The following is a 12349-nucleotide window of genomic DNA, read 5'->3' as shown; positions in this document are numbered from 1 at the left end:
TTTTTCAGATGGATGTAAAGAGTGCTTTTCTCAATGGGGAGCTGGAGGAAGAATTATATGTTGAACAACAGAGGATAAAGCACTGTATGGACTAAAACAAGCACCAAGAGCATGGTATGAAACTCTGGCTCAATTTCTTTTGGACAGTGGTTTCAACAGAGGTACAATTGATAAAACTTTATTTTATCTCAACCATGGTAATGATCTGCTATTAGTTCAAGTCTATGTAGATGATATCATTTTTGGATCTACTAATCTTAAACTCTGTGAGAGATTCTCAAAGCTTATGCAGTCCAGATATCAGATGAGCATGATGGGAGAAATGAGCTATTTTCTGGGACTTCAAGTCAAATAGACTGATGAGGGTATTTTCATTAATCAGTCTAAATATACCAGGAACCTGCTAAAGAAATTTGGCATGCAGGATAGCTCAGCTGCTACCACTCCAATGGCAACTGCCACTAAGTTAGATAAAGATACTGGTTCACCAGTAGAAATTACTAACTACAGAGGAATGATAGGCTCACTACTATATCTGACTGCTAGCAGACCTGATATCATGTTTGCAACCTGTCTCTGTGCAAGATTTCAAGCAGATCCAAGAGAACCACACCTTGTAGCAGTCAAAAGGATTTTCAAATATCTCAAAGGAACAGTTGAGATGGGACTCTGGTATCCCAGAGAATCAGACTTTACACTGATTGGTTACTCTGATACAGATTTTGCAGGATGCAAAATAGACAGAAAAAGCACAAGTGGAAGCTGTCAATTTCTTGGAGGAAGACTGGTTTCCTGGTTCAGTAAGAAACAAAAGTCAATCTCTACATCCACTGCAGAAGCAGAGTATATTGCTGCTGGAAGCTGCTGTGTTCAGATTTTATGGATGAAGAATCAACTACTGGACTATGGGTTAACTCTGAATCAAATTTCTATTTATTGTGATAACCAAAGTGCTATTGTTATGACAGGAAATCCAGTACAGCTCCATGACCAAGCATATCAGCATAAGATATCATTTTATCAGAGAGCATGTGATGGAAGGGACAGTAGAACTTCACTTTGTCCCAACAGATCAGCAGTTGGCAGATATCTTCACCAAACCTCTGGCTGAAGCAACATTTACAAGGCTTGTAAACGAATTAGGGATGATCTCTGGTCCTCTCTAAACTCTGATACATTGCATGATTATATATCTGTTAGTAATTGTTGATAACTTGATCTGCAACTGCATCTGTTATTCTCTGATCTAAATTTTGATGATTATGCACTGATATGACAAACTCTGATATTTAAACTCTGACCCGACAACCTCTGATGACTTGAATTTTCACTGATAAAGGATATTCCTGTGTATAATATGTTGCAAATACCTGAATTAGATCATGAAAAACTCTGGAGTCTAATTTTTGAGACATTACATATGTGGAAATCCTTGCTACACAAAACATGATTAAATTTGTTACTTAGACTGCCTTACTTCTTGAAAATTAGATAAGTACTCAGTGAAGAATTTGCTTTACTCCCCTCATGAGCTAAGAGTAATTAGGTCTCAGATATGGATCACAAATTTATTTTCTCTCAGAAAAGAAAAAGAAAAGACAAGAAAAGAAAAGACAAGAAGAGAAAAGAAAAGAAAAGAAAGATATTTCAGGTACTCCTTTGAGATCTTAGAAATTCTGTGAAAGGAAAGAACCATGTGCAATGCTGGTATTAAGCGAAATGCATCAGAAAATTATTTTTCTTGGTGACCTTTTACATTCTCTGATTACTGGAGAAATACTCTGATAAATAAAATCTGATGAAGGTTATAACTCACTTACCCTGAGAAGTTTCCTTTCAGAAGATATTTGTCTTACAAAACGAGAGAAACCTTAAACTCTGATCTAATATGTGAGACACTCGGCTTATGAGATGGTTAAAGCATCTTATGTACATCTGATTCTTTCTAATATTACTCAAGAAATTTGTCAATCTCTGTTACAATTAGAATAATCATGACATCACACACCTCGCATTCCATATCTGTGATTAACAAAAATTAATGACATTGAGTGATTTTTGATTAAATTCAAATAATTGTTTGCAAACTCTGAGGAAAAATTGGTTGCCAGATTTTCCTTATCTCTAATCAGTGCAAAATTTTATGACTAATCGTTGTTTTGTCTCATAATCTGCCATTTATTTAAACTCTGGTCAATAGTCAAACTTCTGATTCAAGTCGGAGTTTAAAATAAATGAATTTTGGTCAGGTGAATATTAGATTTAATTGTCAAACGGTACAAAATCTTTTTGAATTCCTGAGTGGAGTAAAACAAGGTAAATAATTGTGTTTTCTCGGTAAATGTTACACATTTGTACAGATTCACACGCCTGCTCATAATTACTGCTCCACTACCGTTTTTGTTACCGTTCAGAGACTGCCACGTGCCCCACTACTGCTTCACTCTCACACCTTCATGCGTACATACACATATATACTCAGAGAAAGATTATTTTCTTTTTATCTCACACGATATATATCTCTCTCTCTCTCTGAAATTTTTCAAAACCTCTTGTGCGCATTTCATCAAACATCTCATCTACACTTCACAATTTCTTAATGTTTCAGAAAATGTCGACAAAAGCTTTTGAATTTGATGGTGCCAAGTTCGTTACCAACAACTATGCTGCAGTTCTGACCAATGATGAAGCTCCCAGTGAGTTCCATCTAATCCAAGATTATCTTGCCCACAGTGAGTTCATGTATGCACTCACTCAACCAGAGGTTATTTCTCCGGCTCAAGTTCTGACTCTCTGGCGATCAGCGAGATATAATGATGGTGGTGAACACGGATCACCATCCTTAACCTGTACTTATGAGGGACAGGAGTATCTTATAACTCCTGAGACGGTTCGAAAGGCTCTTCACCTTCCAGAGCATTCCAAGTATCATAGTGCTGTTTCTACTCAAACTCTGAAGGATATGATGCAGTTCTTTGGATACTCTGGTAGCACTGATAAAATGGGGGAACTCAAGCGTCCATGTCTCTGCAAAGAATGGAGCTTTTACTATGACTGCATAACCAGAGCTTTTGGAAATAAATGCAGCAATTTTGATGCTATTCCTCTCTTCAGTCAGCAGATTGGGTATTCTCTTATCCATAATCTCAACTTTGATATTGCTCCATCTATTTTGAGATTTATTGGTGATAGAAAGTTAGAGGATGAGAATACTGTTTACTTTGCTTGATTTTGTCAGCTTATTTTCTCATACTGTTTTCCTCTGGTACCTATTCCTGATACTGATACTGAACTACCTTTTAAAATCACTAAACGAGCATTCACTGATTTGATGAAAAAGGATAGTAAGAAAGCCCAACTACCTATTTTTGCTATTCCTGTAACTGTACAGGATAAACTGAAGCAGGCAATGCCAGATAAATATGATCCCATATTCTCTGATGAGAATATAGCTTCTTCTTCCCACCAGCCACAAGATGTACCATCCTCTGGTCCTTCCCAAAAAGGGCCAGTTGTAAAATCTGACCACAAATCCACCTCTGGTCCTTCCCAAAAAGGGTCAGTTGTAACATCTTCACCTACCAGGGTGCTGAGGTCTTCAAAATCACCATCCAAACCATCTCCTCCACCTAGGAAGAGAAGATTCTTACAGAAAATCTCAGACTCTGACTCTGATCATGAAGATGTACCAACACCTCTTGTCTCCAGGCCCAGGAAGAAGATCAAGCCCACCTCCACAATCACTGATCTCACTGTGGACCCTCCTCAGGAATCCATGGTTAATCCTCTTGAGATGGTCACAGTCTCTGATCCTCTGATGGTGGAACCACTATCTGCTGTACCTCTGACAACTTCATCAGAACATACTCCAGAAGCTGACATTCCTATGTCAGAAAATATTCCTGAGTCAGAGGATCTTTTGCCACAACCTCCAGCAGCTGATATACCTTCTTCAGGAACAACTCCAGAAGAACATGTGTCTACTCCAGAAGCACATGTGATTACTCCAGAAGAACATGTGTCTACTCCAGAAGCACATGTGACTACTCCAGAAGAACATGTGTCTACTCCTGAGATTGCTCAGGAAACTCTGATTCCTGTTGAAGACTTTGTTGCAGCTCCTGATCAGGAGATCCTCAATGCTGCAAACTCTGAGGGAGCTACAGCTCCTCTTTGTTCACATACTATCAGCATCACAGCTCATGATGATGATGATGATACTGAAGTAAACTCTGTTCCACCTGTTGACTCAGGATCCCTTATAGCTGAAATCTCTGCTCTGCTTCAAGAAAGCATCTCAGTCAGGGAAGTTTCTCCAATTCAAACATTCTCTCCAGTCAAAGTTCCTTCACCTGTCAGAGATTCTTCACCAGCTCCTGATTCTGAAATTCCTCACTCTGTGTCTACAAAGAGCAAGGTCTGTACATTAACTTACTCCAGGAATATGCATAGAGCCCCATCCTCTTCTGTGGAAGCCAGGCTGTCTTCTATTGAATCCACTCAGAGATCAATGCAGCAAACTCTGGCTGATTTAAGCTCCTCTGTGGCTCAGCTGGTACAATTTCTCAACTCTAATGCTTTAAACTCTAATGATGTCAAAAAGGGGGAGATGGTGCTTAAAGACAAATGCAAGGTTGATCAGCAACAGAGAAAGCCAAATGATGAGGAGGAGGATGAAGAAAAGAAGAAAGCTGAAAAGTCTGAAAATACAAACTCTGAAATGGTCTTACATACTCAGACTGAGGGAAATAGGAGAGATAAGGTTGGAAGTAGTTCAGCTACTCATAAGGTTGGAAGCAGTTCAGCTACTCAAACTCAGACTACCAAATCTCAACCTCTGATACCAGCTGACAGTAAATCAAGAGCTCTTTCTGAGCAACTAGTTGAGCTTGGTAATCCTGAATCTAAGATTTTGAGTCACACAGTGAAGATTCATGGAGAGGAAACAACCTTATTCTACAAAGCTCCTACACAACTGGATTTTGATGAAGCGGTTGCAAAGAATATATTTGAACAAGAAAATCCAGGGGTGTCAATTGAAGATATTAGAAAAGAAGAAGATCAGCAAATCTAAGTCTGATGAAAAGAAAGCATAGTCTGATGGAAAGAAACAGATCACTGATTCCTCCTCAAAGAAATTACCAACTTCCAAAAGAAAAGGAATAGTGATCAGTGAAGTCAATTATGCTGATATCAATAGGCCCAGAGTTTATCAGAAGAAGTCTTACTCTGATTCCAGTGGAAAAGGGAAAAATGTCATTGATGGTGTTCCATCAGAAAAGAAAACTGAATCAAAACTGACACTTGCAACAATTCCTGAGTCTATTGATCAGAATTTAGCCTCTAACACTGCTCAAGCTAAAAATATGAAGGAAGGTCAGCTGAAGTCAGCTGAAGTAAAAGCTACCTGGATAAAGTCAACCTCTGACAAGGCTCAAGTTGATACAGTTGAACCAAAGAAGAAGAGCTTGTTTGGAAGCCTTGGTTCAGTACAGTACAAGGAAAGCTCTTTGTTCACTCAAATCAGAGACAAAGGAACAAGAGGAAAAGAAGCACGTGACACTACTGGTCTACGTCACAGCCAAGAGAAAATGCAGACCAGTGTAGCAACTGTCTTCAGAGATCCATATCCTCTTACTGAAAAGGCTGGAGAAGTTGTTACACAGAAAGATCTTGACAGGATAGAGTCAGCACAAATTCTGATGGATACTCATGATGGACCAGAAGATAAGGAGAAAATTGCTATATTTTTGGAGTCTGGCAGAGTTTACAGAATTTCTGAAGCTGATCAGTTGTTAAAGTCTCTAAGGGAACTTGAGCATATTCATTATATGCTCGAGATAAAGAATGAAGCAACCAAGAGATGGTCTGAGAGGCTGAAGAGAACTATCCAAGAAAAGAGAAGATTTTATGGGATAAGTTCTGATGTTGAATATGTTCCTAAGATAACTCAAGAAGATGGTTCAGAAATTAACATGGAGAAAAATAGCTCTGTTTTGGAGACTATAGCAGGAACCAGAATTTTGGGTTACAATAATGAAGCTGACAGACCAGGAGCTATTCAATTGGGAGAAGCTATGAAAAGATGCAAGGCAAGAGCCTTAAGATCAGCTATATACCAGACAGGAGAAGACAATGAAGAGATAAAGACTGTCAAAGCTCAGATGATACAGACTCTGAAACAGATTGAAGAAGATTTGATCACTCAGTTTGTCAAGGAGAGCTATGGATATAGACTGATTGGCTAGTTAGCTTCTGCTAGTTCTGTAAGTTGTAATTAGTTCTGCTTGTTCTGTAAGTAATAATTAATTTTTGCAGATTAGTTACTTCATGCATTTGTCCTTGATTATTTTTGACATCATCAGAAAATATATAGAACTTGTTCATTCTGTCTAATGTACAAGTTGGGGGAGATTGTTACATATTTGATGATGTCACAGGTATTTAACTTGTTTAGTGTGCAGAAATGTAGATCAGAGTTTAATCTAGAATCAGAGTTTAACGACTGCCAGCTGGATCAGAGTTTGTATGATGATCAGAGTTTGCAGGCGGCTGATTTCTAGGAGAAGATCTGGATAAGCAAGGAAAGAGAATATCAAGGAAGATATGCATATCAGAACAGAAAAAGGAGAGCTGCTGATTAGATTATTTTTGGAAGCAGATAATTATAAATCAATCAGTAGATATCATGTAACTGTGTATATAAACACAGCTTAGGGTTTACTCTAGATGAGTTATCAATTGAATATCATTCGTGTAACCTAGCAGCTCTTAGTGATAAAATATAAATCACTAAGAGATTATTTGTAAGCTACTATGATTTGTGAATAAGAGTTTGGTTGAATTATTCTCTTATACTGGTGTTCTGTTATTGATTGTGTTCACTATATTATCTTATATAGTGAGTTTATTCGGCCTAACAAAATGTACATAAAAGAGTGCAAACATTCAAAAGTCCTAACCAAAGTTACAAAAAATATATTCATTTTCTTAGTAGTCATAGGCTTTTCTAGCATTAGATCAAGTATTGATCAAGGAAATGCGAATTTTTAACTCATAAAAATGAAAGTTTATTATACAACGGTTTTCTTCCCATAAATCGTTGTGTCATTTTCAATGATACAACTTAGATGCTTATAAAAACCGTTGTGTGTTAGACACTACGGGACAAAAAATACCTTTTTATAATAAGACAAAATTTACAATTAACAAGTAATGTTAAAAAAACATACAAAATGAATATAAAAAATTTAGATTTTTTTTATACATGACTAATATTGTTAGTTCTCGACATCCGTACGGTTAGATCATCGAAAAAAATATTTAAAAATTAATATTATGCTCATCTTATACATAACAAAGACTCTATCCAATACTTTATAAATTGTAAACATAAAACACATACTAATACTTACGTCCGAAGTACAAAATTGTCTTGGTATTACAAATGAACAATACATATTTGCATATATGCATAATATAAATATATATATTTTAATACAAAGAGTACAAAAACAAGAATTGATTAAGGAAATGCGAATTTTTAACTCATAAAAATGAAAATTTATTATACAACGGTTTCCTTCCCATAAACCGTTGTCTACACTACTTTTATATAACGGATTTTCCATGAAGCGTTGTTTGAGCATAATTTAGACAACGGATTCTGTTACAACGGTATAACTTCGGTAACAGTTGTGTCATTTTCAATTATACAACATAGGTGCGTAGAAAAACCATTGTCTGTTTGACACTACATGACAAAAAATACCTTTTTACAATAAGACAAAATTTACAATTGACTAGTATTGTTAAAAAAACATACAAAATAAACATAAAAAATTTTGATTTTTTTTATACATGACTAATTTTGTTAGTTCTTGACATCCGTACGATTAGATCATCAAAATAAATTTTTATAAATTAATACAGAGTTAATCGTATACATAACAAAGATTCTATCCAGTACTTTCTAAATTGTAAACATAAAACACATACTAATACTCACGTCCGAATTACAAAATTATCTTTATAGTACAAATAAACAATAGATATTTGCATATATGACTAATATAACTATATTTGTTAAGCCATGGAGTACGAAAACAAGAATTGATCCGGGAAATGCGAATTTTTTACTCTTAAAAATGATAATTTATTGTACAACGGTTTCCTTTCTATAAACCGTTGTCTACACTATTTTTATACAACATAGATGCTTATAAAAACCGTTGTCTGTTAGACACTACAAGACAAAAAATACCTTTTCACAAATAAGACAAAATTTACAATTGACTAGTATTGTTAAAAAAACATACAAAATAAACATAAAATATTTATATTTTTTTTATACATGACTAATATTGTTAGTTCTTGACATTCGTACGGTTAGATCATTGAAATAAATATTTATAAATTAATATAGAACTAATTGAATACATAACAAAGATTATATGTACTACTTTTTAAATTGTAAACATAAAACACATACTAATACATGCGTCCGAAGTACAAAATTGTCTTGGTTTTACACATGAACAATACATATTTGCATATATATATATATATGAGTTGAGTTCCAGAGAGACTATGCTTATCAAGAGAATCGGGAGACCTCATCTAAGACCGTTGATCTATTAAAATTATAATTAATAACTGATAGTGGCATTCTTGTGATTAGTATAAAGATCAAGGATATGTAAATTTAAGAGCACGCGTGAATCCTCTGATAAGGCAAACAACATAAATTTAGGGTTTTGATTGATACAACCATATCTTTGTAAATATGGCAACCAGATTGGATTTGAATAGGCTAGAAATATATTATCAAAGTATGTCTCGTTGTATACACGTCCTAAAACATCTCCATAAACAGAGAGCTCCAAAAAAATTTATGATAGACAACAATGGAGAATATTATCAGTTTGATGAGTCTCAGCCGATGGTCTATACTGTGTTCTGCAATTAGGTAAGGCTGTTCTATAAAGTATTTCATCGTGTTGCAGTGATGTAGTGGTATTTCTTCATATTTTTGTGATTTTTATATTTTTCTGGTTGTAGTGGTATTGAAGTTGAGGGTCTATCAAGAGGAAATAGATTTCTGTCAAGCCAATGTCTCCAAAAACCTAACTATACAAAAAGTGGTTTGAGAATGGTCGACACATCATCAGATTTCAAAGAGCATTGAAAACTACTACTGTGAGAGCGAGAAGGCGTAAAGATTAGATTTTGATAGTTCAACCAACTCCTTCAAGATGATCTGCACAATTATTATTAGTGCATGCTTTAGGTGTTCCTGCTCGGTATATATGTTACATATAGGAAGCTTGTAGTCGTTTATGTTTTTTTTCTCGTGGATGATAAAACCTTTTTCAACTACTGAGAATTGTGAAGGGTGGATAGCAAAAAGATGTTCAGTTTATTTGTAGTCCTGAAATATATATGGATAACGACATAAGATTATTTGCAGGTTTGAATATTGAAGGAAGTTTAGCTATTCTTGATCTCTTGTGTAATCTTAATATTCATGTGGATTCTTGGTTACAAGAGAATTTATGCAACGATGATTATACAATCAGTATAAATTCTCTTTTGTTTGATCATTGGTCTAAGTGAAGTCATATGTATGTGAAAGCACAATGATCTATTTATACTTTTGACCATTACTCGAGAATATTCCCATCTTTTCGTCAAAAACAAAATATATAAACATACTTCTCATTTATAATTTCATTACTTTAGAACAAGAAGAACACTTAAAAGAATTTATAAAAAAACACTAAGTAAAACTTAAAGCAAAATAGAATTTTAAATTTAATGTGAGAAGGAAAATATAAAATTTTCAAAAGTTAGAAAACAAATCTGAAGAAAAAAATTATAAGAAAGAAAATTAATGAATCTTCTTCTAAACATCTTAAAGAATCTTTGAGTTTACATCCATAAAAGTAAATAGATTCTTAATATATATTGGTAATTAAACAAGATCATATTATAGAACACTTAAAAAAATTATAAAAAACACTAAATGAGATTTAAGAAAAAACATAACAGAACACTGAATAGAATTTTAAATTTAATATGATGAGAAAATATAAAATTTTCAAAAGTTGGAGAACAAATCTGAAGAAATAAAAATTATATGAAAGAAAATTAAAGAATTTTCCTAAAAACACCTTAAAGAACAAATATGAAGAAAAAAAAATTATATGAAAGAAAATTAAAGAATATTATTCATCCATTAAGAGAATCTTAAAAAAAATATTAATTATATCTTACTGATATTAATTAATTAAAAATATTATTCATCGATTAGTAGAATCTTAAAAAAATATAACAAGATTCTTTTAATTATTATATTAAAATTTTTAAGTAGTTATTAATCTAAATTAATTACTCTTTGATTGTGAAATCTTTTATGAAGCAAGAACCCTAAAAAACTATGAAGCAGAGAATTAAGATCATTAGCAGAATTAACTTTTTTAAGTGTTATATTATAGAACACTTAAATAATTTATAATAACACTAAGTGAAATTTAAAGCAAAATAGAATTTTAAATTTAATGTGAGAAGAAAAATATAAAATTTTCAAAAGTTAGAAAACAAATCTTAAGAAAAAAATTATACGAAAGAAAATTAATGAATCTTCCTCTAAATATCTTAAAGAATCTTTGAGTTTACATCGATAGAAGTAAATAGATTCTTTATATATATTGATAATAGAACAAGATCATATTATAGAACACTTAAAAGAATTTATAAAAAACAGTAAATGAGATTTAAGGAAAAGCATAACAGAACACTGAATAGAATTTTAAATTTAATGTGATGATAAAATATAAATTTTTCAAAAATTGGAGAACAAATCTGAAGAAAAAAAATATATGAAAGAAAATTAAAGAATTTTCCTCAAAACACCTTAAAAAACTAATCTGAAGAAAAAAAATTATATGAAAGAAAATTAAAGAATATTATTCATCCATTAGTAGAATCTTAAAAAAATATCTCAAAAAAATATTAATTATATCTTACTGATATTAATTAACTAAACATATTATTCATCGATTAGTGGAATCTTTTTTTTTGCCGGACGATTAGTAGAATCTTAAAAAAATATAACAAGATTCTTTTAATTATTATATTAAAATTTTTAAGTAGTTATTAATCTAAATTAATTACTCTTTGATTGTGAAATCTTTTATTCAAATTTAATTATTGTACTATAATCAATATTTAATTTTATATTATTAGTAGAGTTCTTATTTCAAATTTAGTAACAATTTTAAAAACCTCAAATACATAAAAAAAAATATCAAAAAATATTTTATAAGCTGTTTAAATATGATAGCTCTCATAATAAAAAAAATTCAGTTAAATGTTTTGTTAGAAATTCTGATAAATCTTTGAGTTTACTTTAATGTTAACTCAGAGATCTTTTAAGATATTTTGAGGAAAATTTATTAATTTTCTTTTTTATAATTTGTTTTCTTCAGACTTTTTTCTAACTTTTGAAAATTTTATATTTCCTTGTCACATTAAATTTAAAATTCTATTCAGTGTTCTATTCTATTTTGCTGTAAAGTTCACTTGGGTTTTTATAGATTTTTTTAAGTGTTCTATAATATGATCTTGTTCTGACACCAATATATATTAATAATGAATTTACTTTTATGTAAAATCAAAAATTCTTTAAGGTATTTTGAGGAAGATTTATTAATTTTTTTTCCTTATAATTTTTTTTCTTCAGATTTTTTCTCTAACTTTTGAAAATTTATATTTCTTTATCACATTAAATTTAAAATTCTATTCAGTGTTCAATTATATTTTGCTTTAAGTTTTACTTAGTCTTTTTTTTAGATTCCTTTAAGTGATTATAATCTTGTTCTAAACTCCAAAATAACGGAACTAAAATAAGAAGTATGTTTATATATCTAAGTCATTGTAACTAAAATATTCTTGAGTACATGTCAAAAATAGGCCATCATGCTTTTAACATACATATGACTTCACTAAGGATGATCAGACAAAAGAATATCTATACTCATAGTATAAACCGGCAAAATTAAGATCATTAGTCTAGTTTGTCTCATATCCTAGTTAAAATGCAACCCAAAATCATGAAACGGTTTCCATCACAAATCCTCCACATCCTCTTTTCATGCTTTGCTTCTGTTTCTTGCATGTTGGTTGCCTCCCAACAGCAACAATACTTTTCCAACATTTACTATATGTGGTCATTCATCATTATACCTCTTAAGCAGAATTAATATTGTTCTGATAATTAAATACGTGTTCAGTAGAAAAACACATATAATGGATTGCAAAAGTTTGAAAGAGGTTTTCATGGATATTT

At 32.2% G+C, this 12349-nt stretch overlaps 1 protein-coding gene across 1 annotated transcript; it reads left to right on the top strand.

Moving 5' to 3' along the window:
* Positions 1-2611: 2611 nt before the first annotated feature.
* LOC135151462 (flocculation protein FLO11-like) lies at positions 2612-6248 on the top strand. Its single transcript, XM_064089918.1, has 4 exons — positions 2612-3023; positions 3122-3126; positions 3239-5064; positions 5201-6248. The coding sequence occupies exons 1-4, from the start codon at positions 2612-2614 to the stop codon at positions 6246-6248; spliced, it is 3291 nt and encodes a 1096-aa protein (XP_063945988.1).
* The last annotated feature ends 6101 nt before the right edge of the window (positions 6249-12349 follow it).

Source organism: Daucus carota, chromosome 3, assembly GCF_001625215.2.
Source record: "Daucus carota subsp. sativus chromosome 3, DH1 v3.0, whole genome shotgun sequence".
NCBI classification, from domain to species: Eukaryota; Viridiplantae; Streptophyta; class Magnoliopsida; order Apiales; family Apiaceae; genus Daucus; species Daucus carota.
The sequence above is the reverse complement of the archived record's forward strand: the minus strand, read 5'-3'. Positions and strand labels throughout refer to the sequence as shown.